Genomic DNA, 26,210 nt, shown 5'->3' with positions numbered 1-26,210 from the left:
TAAATTTTAATGTTTTATTAAAAGTAGTTTTATGTTTTTGTTGTTTATTTATATTTACATTACATTATATTGTTGTTTATTTAGGTGATAGGCGCAGATAATAACTAAAAAAAAGTAAAACAAAATTTTGTCACTTTGAAAAATTAGATAAAATAAATAGTACAAACTTTACAAAGTAAACTTGATATAATATATAAATTATAGCAGTTTTATATAATATATAAGTAATAGCATTATATAAATCATTAGCAGTTCCGACGCTAACCCACGGTCTAGAGCTCTGTGAAAATAAAAAGTCAATAATGAAAAGACTTGACACACTTGAAAGGAACGCAGTAAAAACTATATACACTCTATTTAAAATTAAGGAGATAACAAATTATATACACCAGGGCTTGTGATGAAGCGAGCGCGATCGCGCTCCGCTCGTAAAACGCACTCGTAAACGGTATTTTCAAACGTTCTAGGCGCGATAAACAACGCTCGTTCAGCTTATAACGAGCGTATAAAATAACGCTCGTCCAATAGTTCGGGATTATTTTTTTATTTTCATAAAATATTTAAAAAAGATTTTTTATTAAAGATATACTATTATCAAAGCACTAATATAAAATATAAAAAGCACTACGTCGTTCTCTTTTGCACTAACGTAATGAATGAGCAGTTTGAAGTCGTTAATAGTCACTAATTTCTATTATGGAATGTGCACGTGGAAACACAATGTGAATACAAAAATGCGCAAATAAAATAAGAATAGAAAATTAGAAAACCACTATAAGAAAATTAAAACTTTATTTTTAATCTATTTAGAGTATTTTTAATCTTGTGAAAATATCAAGTAAGATTTATTTGATTTATTGTTTGTAATATTCCACACATCGTTTATAATAAAAATAAATATTAATAATAGAGTAATTTTTAAAATTAGTTTTTGTTTATAGTATAGGTTTTTTTATTAACTATTATTTATTTTAACTCAAATTTAAAACGATTCTGTTGTTTAGAATGTTCGCAATCACATTCGAAAAGTAAACAAAGTAATAACGTCAACGTTTATTAAATGGAAAGTTATTATTCTAATTTATTATTATTTCAAATTATGTGTTATTTTTTTAAGGTTAAAAAAACGTAATTTAAAAAAGAAATTTTAGAAAAAAATTAAATAATTAATTTGAATAAAAAATATCAAAAAATATAAAAACCATTAACCGTTAATTAAGTTTACCGCGTAACATTTTAAAATGCATATATCAAAACAACGAATCAAAACACTAAATTATACTTCAATACTAAATCAATAAGAAGTTGCGTTTTTGTTTGATATTATTTTTTTATTAATATAAATAGTTAAAAATAAAATCGCGATCTGACAATATACAAGAAGTTTGGAAGTATAAAAATCTACTTCGTTGAAGTAGTTTCATGAGTGTGATACTAATTCAAACATTTTTTGACGAAAGAATTATGTAACAAATAAAAAAAGATATAAAAAAATAAAAAACTTTTTATGAGCATCGCCTTCAGCAATTTTCATGATCGCGCTCGCCGAAGTTATTTCGAGCGCACATAATCACGCTCGATGAAAACATTTTCTAATTTTACGAGCGCGATTTAACACGCTTGATGATTTTCTTCATCACAAGCCCTGATACACCAAAACAAAATAAATTTATTTATCCACCTTTTAAACAATAAAGTAATCTTTGAAATTATTAATTCCCAACTTAACTACTATTCAGTTAAATCTTCTCTTTTAGATGATGTAAAAGAATTATGTAATATTCATAAACTGAATATGAAAACTGAATGCTGGATAAAAAAAAAAGTAAAAATGCTTTTTTATCTCTCTTTTTTCTTAGTTTGTATTTTTACCTTGTAAATATATTTTACTGGGGATGATTTAAAAAATATATAATAATAATATTCTTACAGGGACAAATAATATATATTTTGTAAAGATGTGAAAGTATGCAATTTTTTTAATATAAAATTTTGGATAAAGATTTATACTTACAGTTATTAAAAACAAGTTGCGCTACTGAAATCTCAACACCAAATATATTACTTTATTTTCAATTGTATCAGTGGCGTTGCTAGGGTTTCTGGCACCCATGGCAATGCTGAAAATTGGCGCCCCCCTGAAGCAGACACTCGAACTAAAAAAAAGCACTAAATGTTTCCAAGTATATGAAAATTTTAATTAAAAAAAATGCCAATGTTAATCATAATGCAAACTCAATTTAACTCATGTTTCCAATTACGTATCCATTATGGTTCATGTAAATTAGTCATTGAAAGTGACAGATGGTCAATCAGATCCAATAATCAATAACTATTTATAAATTATAATTTGATCTTTCTAGCTTTAAATGCAGCAAGTTTATCTATTATGTCGTCAAAGTCCGATGATTCTAGAGTTTCTCTTTTGACACTAAGGATTGCCAAATCAACAAGGCGTTGTTGCCCCATTGAAGCGCGTAGGTATGAAAAAATAAGCTTCAACTTGCTGAAGGAACATTCACAACTGGCTTTTGACACTGCAATTGTGAGCAAAATTTGTAATGCAATGCGTAAGTTTGGAAAAACATCATCTCCCTATGACAAAAAAAATAAAAGTAAATCCAGCGGAGTTATTGGTATTGGGCTCCCACGAGATTTAAGCAGCATCTGACAGTCTGCGATTTCAGTAAATAATTCTGCTCCTCTGATATCTGTGCTGTAAAAGTTTCCCAGATCCAAACTATGTTGCTGCAAACTTTCTTGATTTTCACCTGGCATTATTTTCTGTCGCCTGACTCTCTTCTCAACTTCAATTCCCCATTCCATACATCTGCCCTTGCTATACTCAATTGCATTTTGGCACAAATGATCACGAAATTCTTTGAGATAATTTTCTGACATTTTCATATCAGATGCTGTATCTTTAAAGTTCATTGTGGGATCTTGTAGTCGTTTGACTGTTAGTCACTGTAGGCTCTGGATCTGAGTTGTGAATTCATTTATTTATTTATTTTTCCACTTTTTGGCGCCCTCTCTCCAGAGTGGCGACTGCCCCACCCACCTCCTCCCTCCTACGCCTCTGAATTGTATCATAAAATTTTTTTTGGAATTTAATAAATTATTATACAAACAAATATGATTTGCTGATTGTGGTAAGAAAAAATACTTTTATATCTTAAAAAAACAACTAAGCGCGGATGAAATAAATTATGCAATCTGCAGGTTGAGGCATATATTATAAAGACTCCAAGAACTAAGAAAAAATAGAGAAGGCAAGATTCAATTAATTATACAACAATTTTGGTTGTTTGTTTTTTTTACATTTTTTTAAATATGAACACAGCTTGTCTAGGCACTTGGGGTTCATTTTAACAAATTTTTCCAACATTAAATAACTTCAATAATTATGATTTTTGATAACAGTTTGTTTTTTGAATTCAAGTTTCAGAAATATACATTTTTAAAGTTTTAAAACTTTGGTTATAATTTAAATTTTAAAAAAGTGTTCCTTAGAAAGAACAAATAGTTATTTCTATCAAACATGACATTCTTTCAAAAATACCTTTACTTTTACATTTTACCTTTCAAACCAAGAATTACAAACAAATCAAAAAGAACAATAACATTAAAATCAATTGAAAAAAAGAAAAATGCAAAACATTAAAAGACTTGGAGAGAATAATTTGTAATAAAGAAGATTTCATATTGACAAATTTGAAAACATAAACAATCCCATATTCAGGTGGTTTGTTGTGAGAAAAGATCAATAAGCTCCAACCAATGGCATCATAATGAAATAGAAAGCACCGAATCAGAAATAAATTTTTGTGATTGTGATTCAAATTAAAATTTAGTTTTTTTCAGGGATGCAGAGTCCCAAAAAAGACCTCGGATTTAAAAGTCACAAATTGATTATTTCTTCCTGGTTTTCGGTATCATGAAGCTGGTAAGGTCCGCATTCAGGTATGCTGACCTCTATATATATAAAATATATATTAAATATGTTTTAGATATAATAATATATTTACGATATTTCGTTGACCTATTGTGGTCAGCGTCATCAGGTAATGAAAAAAACGTTAAAAAACAACATAAAACCAACCATTTAAAAAGAAGACATTAAAGCGTAAAATATAAAAACCAATCAAATAATATAATAGTGGCGTCAGTTAACGAGCTTAAATGCTCATGTGGAAATATATATATTGGTGAGACCAAAAAGAAAATCATTTCAAGAAGTGCAGAACACCAAAGAGCCTGTATAAACCAAAAAGGTCGAGTTCAGGAGCCACAGAACATTCTAGAACATGCCGTGGTACTTTTTATTGGCTGAATTCTAAAACCTTGGCAGTCATTCCAGAATACAGGATAAGAAAAGTTAAAGAATCCCTGTAGATAAATAAGACAAGAATTCGACACGAGATAGGTTTTGGGCAAACTGTTCTAAATAGAGATGACGGGGATGACATGAAAACAAAAACTTGGGGACCAATTTTGATAAAAGTTTAACTGACGTCACAATTATATTATTTGATTGGTTTTTATATTTTACGCTTTTTAATGTCTTCTTTTTTAAATATATATATATATATATATATATATATATATATATATATATATATATATATATATATATATATATATATATATATATATATATATATGTATTTGTATATGTGTGTTTGTGTATATATATATATATATATATATATATATATATATGTGTGTGTGTGTGTGTATGTGTATATATATATATATATATATATATATATATATATATATATATATATATATATATATATATATATATATATATATATATATATAAATATATATATATATTTATTAGGGTGGGTTTTTTTTTTTTTGAATTTGATATCGCACACCCTCTAATGTGGTGATGTTCAATAAAAAAAGTTCACAGATAATTTTTTTTTGCAAACTGATGATTGGAAGTGGTCCCCCACACCTGCTATGTAACCCCTTCAGAACCCCGTTTTTGTCTAAAATGACATATTTCTAAAATGTATTAGAATCAGTTAGTGTCAGTGTTACATGCATAAGTTTTACTTAATTATAAAAATTATAAGAATATATATAGCAATGACATATTCCCAGACTCCACCCTAGAAATAATTGGTCCCGGACCTGTTTTTTAAGCCCTTTTGAGACCCGTTTTTGTCTAAAATAATATATTTCAAAGATCTATTAAAATCCGCAAATACGCAATTTGTCTTTTTCAGTTAAACTTTGTAATTGAACTTTATTAGTTTAAATATTCAAATTTTTAAAAACTTCCAAATTACCATTTGATCCATTGTTAAATAATAAAACTGCTGATGCTACAGCAATCTCAATTATACTTCTACCAACATAAACAGTTTTTGGAGCACATGTCCATACAATATTGTTCAATGCCTCATTAAAATTTTGAGTCTCCCCATCTAAACATCTTTTTAAAAGGTTGTCTGAAATGAGATCTTTCCAAGAAAAAATTGGTTTGATTATATCACTTATAGCCTTTGGTAGAGATGTACTGTCCTTGTATTTAGAAGTATTGTTTAGCTTATCCAATTGGTACTTACACCAAGATTCAATATTTCAAGGGCAAACATTATGACGGTCTTCAGGATCATCGTTTGTTGAACAATGATGTATGAGTGCAGCAATACTTTTTTTCATGCCATATATATCACCTTTATTTTGACGTATGGCCATGCCATAATAATTCTGAAGCATATTAATAACTTTATCAGTCATTCTTCCCTTGCCAGTCAGTCGCTTACCATCACTTAATAGTTTGCCCTTGTAACTAACTTTCAAAGCTCTTAATCGTGATCCAACCCTTTTCTGCACATGCCCAACACATTCACTTTTTACAATTTTATATCCTGGATATGGATCTGCATCAAATATATCTTTAAATGATTTACTATCACCATCACCTCTGTATTTTGTATATCGTAAACTGTTTATTTGGATAGAACGTTTAAACATTAAAAGGACACCAGCTGACTCCATTGCTCTAGCACTTCCTTTATGGTTAATGCTACAGTTATGTGAAGCATGCCATATATTATAGGCAGACGATTCTTTTTTTAACTCCCAGTATTTGCAACCTTTACAGTTTTTGGACAGTGTTTGGGTATCGACAGTAAATAAAAAACATATGAGCTAATCCTTTCTTTGCAGAAATGTCATGCTTTATTTGTAATTTTTTGCATTGACAACATGAAAAAGTCCTAATAAAATCGATAAAATCTCTAAGTATATCAGTATTCATAAAAACATAGCATTCAGAGTCATTTTTAATTGTATTATGGGATATTTTTTCGTAGAAGGTTATTTGTTTTGAGAAGTGGATGTTGTTACTTTATATATATATCTCATCGCATGAGAATTGTAGGGTTCTATCTGCATTTTTTTATGTTGTGAGAACTTAACTTTCGATATTTAATTTTAAAATTTTTTTATGCTATTATTCTTTATAGTTACAAATTACAAGTCATTTATGTTATTATGGTTTCATTATTAAAAATATATTATTATTCATAATATTTTTAAAGTTGTTTGTTTTTATTATTAATTAATAATTAAAACTTTAATTGTTAGATTCTTTTAACATAAAAAAATGCATATAGAACCCTATAATTCTCATGAGACGATCTGTCTATTTGCTTTCACTAGGAGTTTGTACTGTAATTAAGTTAACTGGACGTCTCTTTGCTCTCTACTTTTTTCTTCTATCAGATGATGCCATATTAAAGTTGTAATATAAATAAATGCTTAGAAAAATCCACCAAAAAATCACACACCTATCTTAATCATTAAAATGCTTTCCGCTCAACTATGTTTAAAACTATTTAAAGTTATGGATTTTAGAGCAAAAACAAAGTGGATAGCAGTTTGTATAAACATCCACTGTGTCCTTACTAAGAAAATATTCACCTATTAGGGTTATCTAAGAGTCTTACATAATTGCTATGAGCGTTGCTAGGCGCTGAAATTTTACTACCTTAAAATAAAGTTTTAGGTATTTATAACTTTTTTTACAAAAACAAATCTCTTTTTTGAATTCTTTGATATTTAAACTATTTAAAAAGTATGTTTGTGAAAAATCGAAAAATTTAAAAATTATTTAGAGATGCACCACCTGATGATGAAAACCAAAAATTTTTAAACAGTATATACCTTTAGCCATCCATCTTGCACGATGGTAAGCACCAGGAATGAAAATAGTTGTTGTATCATTATTTTCTCCCAAAAAGAGAAGAGCTCGTCTTCCAAATTCTTTATAATCATTGCGTGGTTGCGTTTCCTTTAAGTATTTTTTCAAATTTTCCATCACATTGGATTTTTGAGATGCAAGCCACTCTTTTTCAAACTTGGTAAGGCATCCAGCTCCGCTTTTATCACTTTTAAGCGGATCAAACTTTGATTTTTCTATTAGCTCCCACCGAAACTTCACTCTACCAAAAAGTTCAATGTTTGGTCCTTTTGAAACAAAAAACGTATCAAACACTACATTTGCACAGATTTCAAGAATATGATGTTGACAGGCTAAAAACAAAACTCTTCAATTCATTGACTTCTGTTTGACAGTTATTTCCCCATTATGACTTCCTGTATTACTTGCAGTTGTGTCAAAGCAAAGACCTGCAAGGTGCTCCTCAACGCCAGGCCATTCATAAATGAACTCAACTACCTTTAGTCCCATTAGAGTGCCAGTACCAGCAATATCTCAGGGATCCCTAATAATTTCTCAAAATCCAAGTCAGATACAACAATTGGCAGACATTCACGTCTGGTTCTAACAACATTCAACAACATTTTACCATCAAAATGAGCAACTAATGGAACCAAGGATTGAAAATTTTTTCTTACTGCTATTGCAAGAGATTCACGGGATGTAGTTCGAGCTTCCATTAGAGTGGAACATGAAAATGTTAGTTTATTTACATCAATACTGATTGCAGCTAGGGCTGGTGTGACTGGTGTTATTTTTGTTTGGTCTAATGCTGCATGAAAGAGTTGATTGTCGAGAATACAACGTTTGGATATTGTAAACCGGGGCTATGGCCGGGGCCAGGTTTGATAACACATAGCCGCGACCGGAGATGAGTTTATGATCAGTGCTGCATTAATATTTATAGATCCTATAAAAATGTTATTTTTAATTAAAATTTATGATATGAGTTATAATTAAAAACAATACTTTTATAGGATCTATCAATATAAATGCAACCCCGGTCATAAACCCGGCCGGGGCGCATATTTTGAAACCCAATACAGGCTCAGAATAGGCAGAAAAATGAGCAATCTGATTCGCTGATTTTGAAAGAGAGGCAAGTGCGACTTAGTTAAAAAATATAATTAAAATCAAAACAAACAGATTTTTGAAATAAATTTCAAAGTAATGACATACTAAGTTTATCTATAAGTCATGTGTTACTATCAACACAGGAAATTCATTTTATTTTAGTACTCTTCAGAGTATTTAAATTGTATTAAAATCTATTTTTACAATTTTGCATAAAACGTTTATATGCAGTTTTACGTGACTACTGGTGAAGAACTTTATTTATAAACTGATTTACATGTTTATTATAAAGAATTAAAACTTAGAGTATTTTAAAAAAGAAAATTTGTACTAATTGCAAACTAGCTTACATGTTCCATGTCAATATATGAGCTCTGAGGAGATTTTGTTTTCATGCTTTGTTTCAACGATAGTTTGGAGGAGGCTGATATATTTTTTTATTACGTAACTTTAATAAAACATCGTGTTAAACCATTAAAAACTTTTTTAAAATTTAATAAAATTTTGGCAGGCTACATTAAGTTATAAAGTATTTGAAAATTTAACAAAAGAAGTGATATTTATGTTTGTCTACAGAACAGTAATTTTTGTACAGTTACATATAAACACTGACATTAAAAGCAAGAAAAAGTATTGAAGTCAAATAAGTTAACCAAATAAAAGTGGATTATGGCATAAATAAAAGTGGATTATGGCATAAATAAAAGTGGGTTATGGCAAATGATTGTGGTATTTTTTGTATTGTATTAATTGAAAAAAAAAAAGATTTCAAAAACTAAACTAAGTGGTTAAAATCGAACGTTTTAATGAAAAAAGAGTAATAAAAAAAAGATATGAAAATTATCAAAAAAAAGAACAAAATAAGTTGTCATGCTATGAATATTTTTGCTATTATAAAATGTGTTTTGTATGTATAAACTCTTGAAAAATTTCCCTTGAATTTGCATGTGTGCAATTTTGCAAGATTTCTAAGTGTGTTTCTCATCAAATATAATGTCCGTGTTCTATAAAGCATTCTCGATACAAAGTTTATATGCAATTGCACCAGGCTTCTGGTAAAGTACTTAAAATATGCAAAGTATAAATTTTAAGCTTGTTAATTATAAACAGTTTAACATTTAAAATTTTTGAAAAAGAAAATTTTTACAGATGTTTTGCCAAACAAGCTTACATGTTCCATATAAATCTACGAACTCTGAAGAAGTTACTGTTCAACCTAAATTTTGAGAAGACTGATAAGGCGTACATCAATATTTTTCTTTATATATATTATATAGGATGAAAATTGGATATTAATCTAATGGAAATAATTTGAATAATAAATTGGATAATAATCTATCGGAAACTTTACTGAGTATTAAAGTCAAAAAATTTAACTAAATAAAGTTGAATTGTGGCAATTTTTGTAATAAAAATAACTTCATCAAAATTAGCTTTTACATTTGAAGAAGCAAGTTTTCAAAAAAATTAATAATATTACATCAAAATAAAACATGACGCATCTCTGTTTTTATATTAATAGACAAGAGATATTCACAGAAATTTAAAAAAAGAACACTTATTTTTATTGGTTATACCAAAAATTACATAATGAAACTATTCATAAAATTTGTAAATATGGAGTACATTTTATTTAATGTTTTTTTTCTAATTTTTTTAGAGCAGACATATTTTCTTTTTCTTCTGGAGTATATAATGTAAAATAAATTATTAGCATTATAAATATATGAAATTTATCAAAGTTTGCTGCTTTATTTAATATTATTTACCATCTGTGAATTTGCATGTTTGCAATCTTTCTTGTTTCTACCTTTTTACACTTAGTTTTTCATAAAGGTGTGGTAAGTTGAGAGTTATTGCTTTTGGTAATCAGTTTACTATATCAAAACACACTTGTGGACATCAGGTTATAGATTTTTTCTAATAGCTTATTATGCTACAATGCTTTGTGATCTTTTATTACTATACATTACCAAAGGATATCTAAATTCGTTCTTGCTTACAATTGCTTTTAATTTAAGAGTGTTGCAAATCATCTGGGCTAGCTATAACAACCAATAAGCAATATTCTCAAACTTTTTTAGTGTTGTATATAATTTATATATAGGAGTAATAAGTGTAAAGTTCTAAAAAGAAATTAGGCTATTTTTTCAAAATACTTTTCTTGCTAAATGATTGGATAAATGGGAACTTAATTTGAAAAAAATTATACTAAGTTAATAATAGTCTATTGATATTAGTAGATAAATTTTAAAACTGTTTTAAAAAATCTATCGTATGAGAATCACAGCATAGTCAAGTTTTACCATCTGGTTTATAGTTTGTTACAATGATTGTCTTTTTTATATGTTAGAATTATAAAAACAATTAGAAAAACAAAAATATTTAAATCTTTATTTTTAAGAAAAAATTCTGAAAATCACGGCTGTTTTGAGTTGTGAGAGTTTGTATAAGCATTTGTACTCTATTGCACAAAATTGGATAGAAAAATCATAATTTTTTTTGCTATTATTGTTTGGTTTTTTATAAAATTACACTAATTCACTTTTATTATTCAATACATTTTTTGATATTTGCTTTGATTTAAACATACGCGCAAAAGCCTCTCTTTCAAAATTAGCGAATCAGATTGCGCATATCTCTGCCTATTCTGAGTCTGTATAGGGTTTCAAAATATGCGGCCGGGGCTGCATTAAAATTGATAGATCCTATAAAATATTGTTTTTAAATAAAATTCGTATCATAAATTTTAATTAAAAATAACATTTTTATAGGATCTATCAATATTAATGCAGCCTTAATCATAAACCTGGCCCTGTTCATGGCTATGTGTTATTAAACCTAGCCCCGGCCCTGGCCCCGGTCGCTTACTAGCACATAATAGGATGTTTTAAATTATTTGGATGATTAAAAGCTTTTTGTGTCTCAATTGACATATCGCAGTCAGAATTTTCATCCAAAGAGTAATCTGAATTGCATTCCATTAATGTATCTGTAGATATAATCTTACTTTTTTTATGTTGTTCAAAGCACCTTTTTTTTTTCAAGCTTGCGTTTTCTGTATTTTACAACTGCTTTCTTATACACTAAGTCTTCTGATGTCATTAACATCTTTCGGGGACCTCTCTTGTCTTATCAGAAATTGTTTATCTTCATTTATAATGATGAGACAATCCCATTCATCATGGACAATATCAAAAAGTGTATCTTGGCAATGAATTTTTCTTGATAGCTATGTTGAGTAGCTGATTTTCTACTTCTGTGCTTAGACACTTGGACATGTTGCATTGCATTGCATTGCACTTGCATTGCACTTGCATTTGCACTTGCACTTGCATTTGCACTTTGCATTTGCACTTGCATTGCACTTGCATTGCATTGCACTTGGACATGTTGCTTGTGAATACTCTTTAGTTTAGCAACTACATGAGGCTTTGCTATAGTTGGAATATTAGCTTTAAACCAGAAAATCATAACTTCATCTGCAACTGTGTTGCAGGATATTGAAAGAGTTGACTTTTTGATTATCATTTCATAAAAAACTCTACATAGGGCAACACCACTTGTTAGCAACTGACTCGACCCATCTATTGTTGAGAGAATATGTCCAACTAGCCAAACATTTTTAGTTGAGCGTGTTGCTTTCACTAAAGGAGCCATCTTCTTAAGTAATATTTTTATACTTTTTTACTATAACAGAAAGAATATAATAGAAATTTAATATATATAATTATATGATACACCCCTCCCCCCTATTTTCCCCACATTTTTCAATAATGAAATCAAAATATGCATTTAGGAGCGATTTTTGGTAAATAATGCTGAGGGGGTAAATCTAAATTTGGTTGTACTTTCCAGTCTTCTGTAAACTACCTATGTTGTAACGTTCTAATACTTTTTTTTTTTTTTTTTAGATCAATTTATAGCAGTATTTTTTATGAAATAAAAATAGAATTACAAGATTAAGGTATTAGATAAATTTTGGTCAATTTAAGGTTCCGAAATAGGGTTTGGGGACCACTTTCCATTTTAAGTTTGCAAAAAAATTTTAACTATATACTTTTTATATCAGACCTCACCAAATAAGAGGTTGTGTGATTTAAAATTAATTAAATTTTTCCATATAAAAAAAAACCACCCTAATATATATATATATATATATATATATATATATATATATATATATATATATATATATATATATATATATATATATATATATATATATATATATATATGTATATGTATATGTATATATATATGTATATATATATATATGTATATATATATATATATATATATGTATATATATATATATATATTTATGTGGGCATATATTTTACGACTAAACATTTCTGGAGACCATCAAATTCATTGCAAAATTATTATCCAGGAAGGTTTCTTTGCTATATCATTATTATCATTTACTTATTTCTTTATATTCTCTATCTGTAAATCTATTATTTTTCTTTTGCATAGAATACTGTATTTTACATTTCTGAAAGTTTCAAGTCATTTTCGGTTCATTTTTAACAGCTTAAAGATTGTGAAGTGTTACGATCGCCACTCTCGTGAAATTACCCATATATATATATATATATATATATATATATATATATATATATATATATATATATATATATATATATATATATATATATATATGTATATATATGTATATCCCCTATAACATTTTAAGGTTACATTACGTATTGTAACGTAAACTAGATTCGTTACAATATGTGCAAAATGTCCGTTATTTTTACGTAACAGAGACGTAAGGTTTAATGTAGAGATACCTATCATTGTAACGTAACGTTATGTGCAAAAGTGTTATTTTTACGTAACCGATATGTAAGGTATAACGTATTAATACGTAACATTTTGACCTAAAAAGACGTGGTCACAGTCACCTGCGGCGACTTTTAAATGTTGCAAAATTTTGAATTACTATCTTGTATGCGTATATTTATATAGGATGATCCCTTTGACATATATGCATAATTTATTACATTATTGTCACAGCGTACACTCTAACAGCCTAAACATTATAGACTAAAAGAATAAAGCTTGCTCTCGAGTGTAAGGAATAAACAAATACATTTAAACATTAGAAATCACACAAAAATTTAGAACATTAACTAACAAGTACTAACCAAAATCCTAATGATACTTTAATGTAACATAAACCTTACTGTATTATAATTATTATGAATACTGTATTTAAAAGATTGTCAAACTTGACATTATAAACACATTTTTGGTTGTGGGGTAATAAAAACGAAATAAATGTTACGATGATTAAATAAATGTGTATGTATATATATATATATGTATATATATATATATATATATATATATATATATATATATATATATATATATATATATATATACACGAACCCGTAGCGTGAAAATTTTTAGAAAAAAGACAGATTATAATAGTAAATATAAATTTTTCTTAATTTTTCATATAAAAGTTGTTTGAAACAAAGAGAATTTGCAAATAAAGGGGGGTTGATCGCACCTAATGACCCTCCTCCCTCCTTCTCATATATGTTTCAAATTTCATATAAAATTTATTGATGACGCCCAGAAAAAAGCATTTAATTCAGAAGTTTATTATAACGAAAAAAATTAATAACAGTAATAATATAATCTATGTACATTTTGCCTCAAATTACTGTCTTTGGTAAGCGAAATATCACCGTTGCAAATATCATCAAAAACGTTATTTTCAGAATTATCATTGCCAATAGATTTAAGTGCAATATTAGCCTTCTTTGGTGCCCGACTAGGTATGCCTATCAGTCTATCTTCTGTCTTAACTGCTGCGCGTTTTGCACGCATTGGCATTTTTTTAAACTGATCCCCAAGCGCTTCTGCCACCTTATGGGCGTTAATGGGTTTTTGTGATCGTAGCTGCAGAGAATCTTTAAAATATAAAAATAAAATCTGCATCTTTAAAAGAATAGAATTGATAAAAAAACCAAAAAACAATTATATTAGTATTGAAATCACATTAGCACAACGTAAAAACTTTTTTGACAAAAAAAAATAAAGTTTCATTATAAGGAATTTTCTTTTTTCATTATTTATTCTGTCCAAAAAAAACTTTTTTTGACAAAATAAACAAATTTAACGGCAAACCACCTCGAAAAATGCTCCTAATTGTCCCCAAATTATTTGGCTTTGAGCGCATGGTAAATCTCAATATTTTGTAAAAAACAATTTTTAATGTGATTTATAATGGTCCAATTTTTTTTTTAGATGTTGTGTATTCTGGTTTTTTCGTAATTGTTCTTTAAAATAAAATAAAATTTTGCAAAATTTATTCAAAAAAACAAAAATTTATTGACTTTTTGCCCATACTTATTTTTTCCCTAAATCTTTTATTTTAATTTAAACAACATTTATGAAAAAGCCGGAATACATAACAATCTAAAAAAAAATTTAGGTCATTATCACATAAGAAATTTTTTTTTTCAGAAAATATTGAGATTTACCTTGCGCTCAAAGCCAAACAATTCAAAAACAATTAAGCGCATTTTCCGGGGTTATTTGCTGCTTGAGCACAAGGTAAATGTCAATAAAATTAAAAAGTTTAAAAGCCGAAAAATTCAAGCAAAATTTTAATTATCATTGCTAATTGTATTTTTATTAATATTGTATTTCAATTATAAATGTATTTCTAATTAGGAATCGCTCATTAAAGTACGTACGCTATTTTTTAACCCTTTTTTCCTCTCCCCCGCATTTTGATATACGCTTGTTTTTAGTACCCTCTACCTCAATAAAAGAACCTACGCTTTTAACAGACCTACCTAACATTTTATGTTTTTTTTAGTTTAGTGTCTTTATTCTTTTATAATTGAACTCTGCCCTCTCCATCCCCCCCCCACCACCACCAATCGTATTTACGCCATTTATTGATATAAATGTAGGTACATGCGCAATCGAGTGTTCATACATCAACTATGTATTGTTTCATGTACCTCAAAATAATGCTTTTCTACTGCATTGAAGTCTAAGTTATAATCAAAAAAGTTGCAAAGAAAACTTGAGTATTAAAAAAGTTTTTATTTGCTGTTTTCGGATATATTAACGATTTACGTCGTTTATAAGATTTAAAAGAAGTTTCTTATTAAATCAAACCCACTAGCAATTTAATTTAGCTATTTTATAAGATATAAGAATTACATGCGATCTTTCATGTCTAAACAATTAATTTCTAATAATATAATTAGATGTTACGTATTAATTAAAAATTATTTCGCGAACAAATTTATATTGCACCTTCTAACACCGCGTGCAATCCTGTCCGCTGTCTCTATGCTATCTTTCTAAATTGACTACTTCCATCTTTCACTCTAATATATCTTCGTTCTTCCTAAAATCACTTTACTCTTGCTCCGTAGAGCGGCTTATGACGCTCCTTTTGGAGCCGAACTTGTCTTTGCGGTCCTTGGTAATGTGGCCTCTATATGGCAATTAGCCAGAGGAGGATAAACCACAGTACCAAATAATATAATTAGATTGTTCCGTATTAATTAAAAATTAATTCGCGAACAAATTTTTATTTCACCTTCTAATATCGCGTGCAATCCTGTCCGCTGTCTTTTAAGCTATCTTTTTAATCGACTACTTCTATCGTTAACTTTAACATATCTTCGTTCTTCCTAAAATCACTTTACTCTTGGTCGGTAGAGCGGGTTATGACGCTCCTTTTGGAGTCGAACTTGTCTTTGCGGTCCTTGGTAATGTGGCAATTATATAGCAATTATGCCGGAGGAGAATAAACCACAATACCTAATAATATAATTAGATTGTAATAATATAATTAGGTATTGTGGTTTATTCTCCTCCGGCTAGTTGCCATACAGAGACCGCCATACCGAGGCACGCAAAGACATGTTCAGCCCCCCAAGAAGGAGCATCATAACCGCTTTACGGCCGAGAGTAAAGTGAATTTTGGAAGAACGAAGTTATCTTAGAGCGAAAGATAGAAGTAGTCGTGTTAGAAAAATAGCATAGAGAAAGCGGACAGGATTGCACATGATGTTTGATTGTGCAATAGGTGGAAAACATGCCGAAATTAGGTTAACCTAATGACAGCAGTTACGTATTAATTGAAACTAATTTGAGAATTAATTTTTAATTAATCCGTAATAACCGTAATATTATAATTAGATTAGCCTCTTTATGGCAATTAGCAGGAGGAGGATAAACCACAATACCCAATAATATAATTAGATTGGGTTGCTTGTGGGTTTCATTTAAAAAAGATTATTTTTTAAACCTATAAATTTAATAGCTTTTGACCAAATGAAACATAATGTTACTTTATATAATCTAAAAATGGAACGCAATTGAAATATGTATAGATTTTTTTGACGTTATGTTATGTCTTAGTTTACACTTATTAAAAGTGCACTGTTATAATTATAATTGTTATGGTTTTTTTTTAACTTATAAATATAAGTTAAAAAAAAACATACTGGTATTTTTTTAAACTTTTAACAATGTACAAGAAATTAGTTCTAAATTTTTTTTATGACAAATTTGTCACGAAAAAAACGTTCAGATTTGCGAAGTTGCAATTAACTAATTAGAACTTTGCGATTTAAATTTTTTAGCAAAAAAATATTTTTCCAAAATTTTTTTTAGTTACTTATGTCTCAACTAGTACTTGAATTTAACGCGTCGCAAATTTAATTTATTTTACGTTACCTTACTTCTATCTTGTTACTTGTTAGAGTGTAACCAATTGAGACGTAACGTTACGTTGAAAAAATCCATTTATGTCACATAGTTTAGTTACGTCTCAAATCTATATTTGGTAACGTTATAAAATAAAGCAATTGAGACGTAACGTTTCGAATTGAGAACTTTTTTTTTTTTTTCATGACAAAGTAACCAATTGAGACGAAGCTATTTTACAATAAAAGTAAAATAAAAGATGATATTTAGCAATACGCCAATATGAAACAAACATTTACTGCATTATCAAGTTTATTTACTTAATATTTAATTAAAAGTTAGAGAATGTAACCGATTAAGACGTAACGTAACTTTAAAATGTTATAGGGGTATATATATATATATATATATATATATATATATATATATATATATATATATATATATATATAAATCTATTATTTTTCTTTGTATAGAATACTGTTGTCATATCTCAACTAGATCTTCAAATGATATCCTTTAAATAATTTGCTAAAAGCACTGTAAATAAATATTTTAATTTTTTTTTAAGACAAAGAGAGTTGTAGCTTAGTTGCTTTCTTTTTTGTAACCTCCTTTTAACAATAAAATAAAACAGTAACAAAAACTTCAAACAAGAAAATTAAGATAAACTGGTAATAAAATAACAAAATGCTATGAAAAATATATCACTTCTAACAAACACCTTATAAGCATAGTTTAACCTGCTCTAGCCACTGTACTATTTTTTAAATTGTTGCATTTATCTTTTATTATTATTTATATATTTATCCTTTTATTCTATTTAGAATCTATTTCAACCTGCAGTTAAAGGGAATGTTACATATACAACAAAGTATTTACTTGACAGTTATGGTGCCTCTACTATTATCTTGCCAATTATCATGTTCATCGAGCAAATTTCTATAACAAAAGCATTTGGGAGGAAGTTTAACTACAAAGTAAAAGCACAAAATGAGTTGATTGCTATAGGAATGATGAACATTGTTGCTTCTTTTTTTGGAGGTTGGACTGTTGGTGGAAGTTTTACACGCTCTGCAGTTAATTCTATGAGTGGTGCTCAAACTCCCTTTGCAGGTTAAGTTTTAAACTCAGATGATGACTTAACAAGATTAATCATTGTTTTTTATTTACATTGCAATGTCTTTGCTTATTAAATTTTACATTTTTTGTTTGTATAAGAGCAAATATTGTAAACAGAAACTGTTTAATACTTTGCCTAAATAAATTTTAATGTGCTAAGAAACACCATATAAAATATGGTTGTGTTTATCACAGTAGTTTTGCTTGTTTATATGTTGCTTTTTTGCAAAACATTCTCATTTGATATAAGCATGAACATTCTTAAATTTGCAGTTTACACACTTCCTGAAAGTTTTATATCTGAAGCATCAAAAAACTGAGTTATATTTTATCTATACTTATTCAGCAGTATTTTTCATGATGTTAAAATACTTAAAAATCTGATTTATGTATAAGAATAAAATTTTTGGAACACTTAGTGTATAGGTCATCAATTTGATAACTTGAATAAAAATTACCTATTTATTAAATGCTGAAAATTCCTTTACACATGATTTCGCTCACTTAGTATAACCTGAGTGGTTTTGTCTTTATTTACCTAATTCATGTCTTTTTAAACTCATGAAGATTTACCTCCTTCTTCTGAGAGGCGATTCTAGGAATAAGGTAAAGGGAGGGGGGATTAAATTCACCAACTGCTTTTTTTTTAATAAAAAAGGTCCTCAAAACGACAAATTACTTTATTGAAATTTGTAAAACACCCCACTAATCGACTATATTCCTCAAAATACTAACTATAACATGAAAATTGTCTTCTTTAGGGGGTGGGGGGGAGGGAATGTAGGGTATGACCGCCCACACACACACACACACACACACACACATACACACATACACACACACATACACGCCCATTAAGTTGTAGAATCGCTCTTGCTTGTTCTGAATAATCTTTAAGTCTATTATCAGTATTATCGGGTTTTAAAAGTAGTACAACATCTCGGTGTAGTTAAGGCAATTTTAAAATATTATAGCGTCTGTATGACATTTTGTTGACTACGACATATTTCCGTTAAATAATCAGGTCTGTGAATTATGAAAAGACGAAAAAAATTAAAATGATAAATTTTGCCGCATCATAAAATATAAATGTTTATAGCGAAAAAACCCAGAGCGAAGATTCTTTTTTTTTTAAAAAAAAATCTTTTTAAAATCCCAATCGCTTGTCTAAATTTGAATAAGATTTTAAATAAATACGTTTTTTAGGTAAAATGAACATCATAGCTTAATAATATGATCTGTTCTGATCGTTTATTGGTTATTAATACTACAACGAGATGGTTAATTGCAATATGAACTTTAAAAATACATTATATTTTTAAAGTTCATATTGCAATTAGGGTATATTTTTAACGGTTCATTTAAGGGTATATTTTTAAAGTACTTAATAATATATTCCATTAAATTAGCGTCTTGAATTCCATAACAGTAGATTCATATTCCAGTCAGCATTTTTTTTTTATCCAAAGGTCACTTTAATGCTGGAAACTTTCTTAAATGTTTAGTTATTAGAAATAAATAAAGTTTTTTCCTTGATATTAGTATCACAGGCAAGAACATCTAGTTTATACAAAGTTTTTTTGGGATTGCTGCTATCAAATCTGATGCCTCGGTAGCCTCTAAAAATTATATAGTTTGAGTTGAACCATTATTCGAAGCCCAGCCATAGATTCAATAATCGTTTATCAAAAGTTATAACTACTCCAATTAATGCAACTTATTTACTTGAACTAAATTTTTTATAAATGTGTTTATATCTTCTTCATAATATAAAACTCTCTTGGATCAACTATATTTTCGTATATAACTATATATATAATTATATATTATATAGTGTTGATTTTTTCCCACCATTCACAATTCAAAAACGTTCTTAGTTTTATTTGCATTTTTATAGTTCTTTAATTTTTTTACTTGTAAGTAAAAAATTTCGATTAAATTTTTTACTTGCAAGTAACTTAGATTTTAACTTAACGTTTACGCAAATTTTTAACTTTCTGATTAGTATTTTCTAAATTAGTATTGTTGCGTAAAAGTTCTGTTTGTTCCAATAAACACTTTAGTTTTCAAATAATTATTGCAATTTGAGTTTGTCAATGTAATAAGTGCAAATTACTAAATACTAAGCAAAAAAAAAGAAATATGTGGGCAAAAATACTCAATTTACATTTGTTACCTCTGCCAACTCAAATTCCTTTGCCGTACAACAAAGCGCGATTTTCTTAGCAATTTAGCACTACGAAAATGAATAATTGTTGTAAAGCTTCTAAATTTTAATACTAAAACAATAATTAATTAAATTTGTTTATCTTTAGGTGTCATATGTGGGATTGTTGTATTGCTTTCTCTTGAGTTTATGACTCCTGCATTTTACTATATTCCGTCGGCTGCTCTAGGGTCCATGATGCTGATGGCCGTATTAACTATGGTTGAAATGAGTTTAACAATAAACATTTGGAAATTATACAAATGGGATTTATTACCATTTTTGGCTGCTTTTTGCATGAGTTTCTACAAACTAGAATACGGAGTAATGGCTGGAACAGGGATTGCAATTCTAATAATGCTGTCCCGTGAGGCTCGTCCAAAATATTTTTGCGAGGCGGATGAGACGGGGAAATCTCTAACTCTTCTACTAATGGAAAATTTAACTTATCCAGGAGTGGATGCTGTAAATAAAACAATTTATTCTGAAGTCAATAGTTGTGCTGGTATTAAAACGTTGTATTTAGATATGGCGACCATGATACGAGTTGATTTTACAATACTTAAAAATTTTGAATTTATGAAGGCCGAGTTGTCAAAAAAAGAAGTTAGCCTTCAGTTTATCAATTTCTCCCGCGACTCCATAAAGAAAAAATTCATTAATGCCGGTTTAATTCAAATGGAATGTTCTCTGCCAGGGCAAGAAGAGTTAAACATTAACGTCGAACCAAATCATCTAAGTAGAGAAGAAATTTCAAAATTAAAGCATATGAAAACTGGAATTAATGGAGATGATGACAATGAATATGTCGGATGTGTAGTGGAGAATAATAATAACATAGATAATACGTTTTTTCCGTGTGCTGTTGAAAATATTCCCCATCCTGAATTTTAATAAATTATATAGTTAATTTATCCTTCAGTGTCGTTTTCATTTTGTTTGTTTTTCGTATCGATTGGTTTTTTTGTGTTGATTAAAATAATTTGATTGTATTTATTTTTAATTAAAACAATTAAGTGGTTGTTAATAATAACTAAACTGATAATAACAATTGTTAGTAATGGTTTTTTTACGCTTTTATACTTTTTACAAACAGAATTTTTTATCTAAAAAATATCTAGTTCAGGTATTCTTGTATGTAGTTTTTATATATTATAAGTCAATTTTATAGTTTTTATATATATATATATATTCACAAGTACTTACGTTATTGTTACGTTAACAAACTTTTCGTAAGTCTTTGATTAGTTTACAAACTTTTAGTGATATTCGCGTACAAAGCTGCGCCTAAGTTAAGCAAAAATTAATCATGAGAGTCATTCCATGTAGTCGCGGAAATGACATTTTTACTGCAAAAGATAAAAATATAAGCATGGAAGTATTATCGATGGAAGTGCAACGCTTGAAAACAACAAAGGTCCCGAAAACGTCACACAAACTATGCGTGAAATAAAAATAATCGGAAAACGAACGATATTTTAAAAAAATGGCGTATTATTTACACCGATGCATTATTTGAAATTATAAGTTAATGATGTTTTAAACAGATACTTCATGCTTAATTTGAGGACCAAAAAAGGACCGATGGGGCATTAATCTGCAAGGTCTCAGGTATCACTAGATGTAAAAATTAAAATCTAATCTCTATAGCCAAAGGAGAAAAACACAATTAAAGTTTTATAGCACTTTGCGCTACTGATCGCACCTGGAGCCCCGTTGTAAATCTATTTTGTATTTTTTTCACTTTTGGGCTATGGAGTTTTTAAAAAATATTAAAAATTCTTTACATATATTTGTTAGCAATAACCTGACAAAAATTCAGCTCTTTAACACTTGTGGTTTGTGTACAGGGACCTAAAGTATATGGTAGGACACTAAAAGCCTCTTTAAAACGAGACAATGGATGCTTTACATTTTTATTCTAACCTCATTATCAACTATGGAAGTTTCAAAATTTAATAGAATAAAACTTTGGCATGTATCTTTCAGGAAAAAAAATAGAAGCAAGATATCTTTTATCTGCGCAAAGGTATAGCTCTTAAAGTAGGAATCTTGCCTTTAAAAAAAACAATCAAAGTATGGCAGCTTTTTGTGGTTTTTATGCTTTTTAAAGATTCAAAGTTTCATCAAATAACTAATTTAGTAACAATATCATATGACTAGTGGATATGGGATTCTATGGTTGTTAGACATCACATTTGTGTGTACTTTGTCTGCAAAAAGTGCTTTTTTTGTCCAAGTTTGTATAAAATATGGGGCAGAAAACACATAGTTAGAGGCTTTTTTTCTAATTGTTCTAAATTTAAAACACATAAAAACCTCTTTATATTTTAGTTGTTAAACCTACAGATTTGCTTTGTTGTTTTTGTTTAAAATGATTGACTAAATATTGTAGATACACACAATAATAACAACTTTATTAAATATAAATAAGAAATATATCTTTATTGAAATGGGTTTTAACAAGATATCAAGCAAAGAAAATCCCATTTAACCTTAGCCTTCTATTGAAAAAACACATACATACAGACATAAAATGATTTCCTTAAAAAAAAATTACTTTATGGTTGTGTTATAATGTTTATTACTTTTTCTTCAAATTGCTGTTGAGAATTTTTTATTTAGTACGTGCAAAATATGATATATACTTCTGATTAATTTTTTGTAAACTTATGATATCTTATGAAATTTTTGTTTATATTATAATCTATATTTATTTATAAATAAATAAAGATAGTTTATAATATAAACAAAAATTTCAAACAAGAATATTTCTTATCAACATGTGTTATATCAAGTATCTCTAGAATAAAATTCCAGAAATCACTGTTTAACTGTTTAAAAAAAATGAATTATTTAAAAAATCGAATTCAAAGATGCTTGCTGTTATAGTCAATTTCAGTAACTGGCGTCCAAAACCAGGTTGATTTGTACCAAGCTCATTGAGCACTGAAGATTGAATGCAAGGCTTCTGTTGATTGCTCACTAAAAATGCCCAATGCAACCTTTAGAGCAATAAATTAACATGGTAGAACACTGCATGGTAGAACACTGCACTTTGGGGTGACTGAAATTGGAAGTTGAAGATATGAGTTCCTAAAGTCTTTGATATGTTGAACATATGCAGTATTTTATGTTCTTCCAAAACAGCAGCTAACAACACTCTTAAAATGTTGGAATGTTTTCACAAAACCAAGCATATGATATGCCTTTTTTCTTTCAAAAATTCTTTGCAAAACATCTATATTCTTCAAAAGCTTATGACAACTATTCCCAACTAACTCTCCACCATGATAAGGTTGTAATTTCAGCTTGAGAAGTAATGGCTAATCTTTGCCTTTAGGCCATATCTTTAGCATTGATTTGTAAAGATGCTTTACAATTCCAATGAGAAAATGAAGTTCCATTGGGGGAATAAACTCAATAAGTTGTTTGACACCTTCTTGGTTAGCAAAATGGGTTATGAACTACATTTTGAAATTTTTTGCGCACATTTTTCAATTTTCTTTCTCATTGAATGCTTTGTATTGCATCCTAATGGATCTGAAGTTTCTTGGAGTTCCCTGTTCTTTGAGGTCACTAGATTTAACATCACACCAACAGCAAGGGTGTTTTCTTGAGTGAGACTGAATGCCGCAGATGATATTGGCTAACTTCATGTCACATGTAATAAAGAAAGGCACATCAATTTTCCCAAATAAACTTAAAATTTTTTGACATTTTCATAAGTCTCTGAAACATTTTCAACAACAGCAACAAGTAGCTGACGCTTGGCACTTGTTTCATTTCCATGTTCTACAGTCAGTAAGCTTTTGTCATTTGAGGCTGAACTTGTTTTGACACTTTGACATTTACCATTGGAGATAACACTCAAGCTGAACTTGAGGAAAGATCCTCCAACATCAATACCTAGTTTAATGAGAGGCGGTGAAGTGATTGCTCTAACTCTGAGAATTAAGTTATAAAAGTCCCCTAAACTCTTGCAGTGAACCTTTACCAAATAATCAGTTTTTGTTGATGGCCTTGTAAGTGAGATTTCGGAAGCTTTTAATAAACTTTCAACCTTGTAGTATCCGTGTTCGGCATAATACATATATGCCTCGTGTTATTATTATTACTTGAAATAAATATAGCGGTATGCACGCATTAAACTTTATGTTGTATTTAGTTCTTAATCTAGCATTATCATTATAATATTACAAACCTTTCGACTAGCCATTGTAAAATTTTCCCTAAATTTTGTTTCAACAATTTTTGAATTTGTAGTTTTGTTTAATGTTACAGCCAGTTCTTGCATCTTTTTATTTAAAAGACCAGCATTGATTTGAACTTGAACCATGTCCAAAGTAGTTAGTGAAGTTCTTAATATGCACTGAGCTCTGGAGGGACCTGGAGTAATAGTTAAAGCTTTACCACTTTCTCTGCTCTACCAAATTGTGACCTTTGGAGAGGATACCTTTTGAGTTATTACAGAGGACACAATTTTTTCAGCAGTTCAATCAGTTGCTATCATTTTCTTTAAGTTTTCAAACTTGGTGGCTTGTGAGCAATCATGTGTTATTCCTCTTTTGACTACACTGAGACAGTTTGAGCAAAGTTACTTGATGGTTCTTTCAAATCTTGATCGGTTGAAAAAGTGAGCTTTGTAGAATGTCCTTTTAGTTGGCCAACCTGGAAAATTAAACAATTACAAGAATCAAATCCTCTTGTCTGTGGTCTAATAATCTCTTTGTTAAAGTCATATAGCTTGGGAAAAGGCAAGTTTCTCGTTTGTCATGCTTTTGTACAATTGCTCTGCAAGAATTGCATATGCCCAATGGAACTCTATCATCCTTAAAATCAATGGAATTTCCAGAAAAAATACCTAGTATTCTTTCCTTGATAAAATCGGAAATATGTCTGTCACATTTTGAAAAACAAAAGAAGCATACAGATTACCGACAATCTTAATCAGTTTTCACTTTATATGGCATTTCAGTGGTTAAAAACTGATCTTTGAAAAATAGCTTCAGTACAAGCTTGTGTTGATAAAAAAAGTTGATTGCTAAAATGTAATTACTTTGATGTTGTGGCTTTTCATGGATAATAAGAAACATTTGTTTTCACATTCAAATAGTAGAATAAACTTGGTCAAAGCAATAAAAGATTTTTGGAGATTTTAAAAGATACTTCAATACAAGAAAAAAAGCACAACAAGGTTATACAAATATAACAACAAGGTTATACATATTTGATTTAAATAAAAAAAACTTGATTCTAACATTAAATTTGAAATTATTTTATAAATTACCAATTAATTTTGAATTCACAACTCTAAAGTAATATTTCCAACAAAAAAAAAGTTTTTATTATATCCAATATTTGGTCAATCATTTTAAACAAAAACAACAAAGCAAACAAAAGTTTAACAATTAAAATATAAAGAGGTTTTTATGTGTTTTAAATTTAGAACAATTAGAAAAAAAGCCTCTAACTATGTGTTTTCTGCCCCATATTTTATACAAACTTGGACAAAAAAAGCACTTTTTGCAGACAAAGTACACACAAATGTGATGTCTAACAACCATAGAATCCCATATCCACTAGTCATATGATATTGTTACTAAATTAGTTATTTGATGAAACTTTGAATCTTTAAAAAGCATAAAAATCACAAAAAGCTGCCATACTTTGATTGTTTTTTTTAAAGGCAAGATTCCTACTTTAAGAGCTATACCTTTGCGCAGATAAAAGATATCTTGCTTCTATTTTTTTTCCTGAAAGATACATGCCAAAGTTTTATTCTATTAAATTTTGAAACTTCCATAGTTGATAATAAGGTTAGAATAAAAATGTAAAGCATCCGTTGTCTCGTTTTAAAGT

General features: G+C 28.6%; 1 protein-coding gene across 2 annotated transcripts in view; it reads left to right on the top strand.

Annotated features, from left to right (window-relative positions):
• The window catches only part of LOC100205678 (sodium-independent sulfate anion transporter), a 63,354-nt gene extending 41,836 nt beyond the window's left edge, over nucleotides 1–21,518 (top strand). Inside the window, exons 4-5 of one of the 2 annotated variants that reach the window (XM_065816733.1) lie at nucleotides 17,848–18,136; nucleotides 20,458–21,518. In XM_065816733.1, the coding sequence (XP_065672805.1) occupies nucleotides 17,848–18,136; nucleotides 20,458–21,242 (1,074 nt within the window). In that variant the 3' untranslated portion in view covers nucleotides 21,243–21,518. The remainder of the gene's footprint in view (nucleotides 1–17,847; nucleotides 18,137–20,457) is intronic. The other variant, XM_065816734.1, reaches the window with a different exon arrangement.
• The last annotated feature ends 4,692 nt before the right edge of the window (nucleotides 21,519–26,210 follow it).

The sequence above is a fragment of the Hydra vulgaris genome, chromosome 13 (genome assembly GCF_038396675.1).
Source record: "Hydra vulgaris chromosome 13, alternate assembly HydraT2T_AEP".
NCBI classification, from domain to species: Eukaryota; Metazoa; Cnidaria; class Hydrozoa; order Anthoathecata; family Hydridae; genus Hydra; species Hydra vulgaris.
This window is presented reverse-complemented; position numbering and strand designations above follow the sequence as displayed.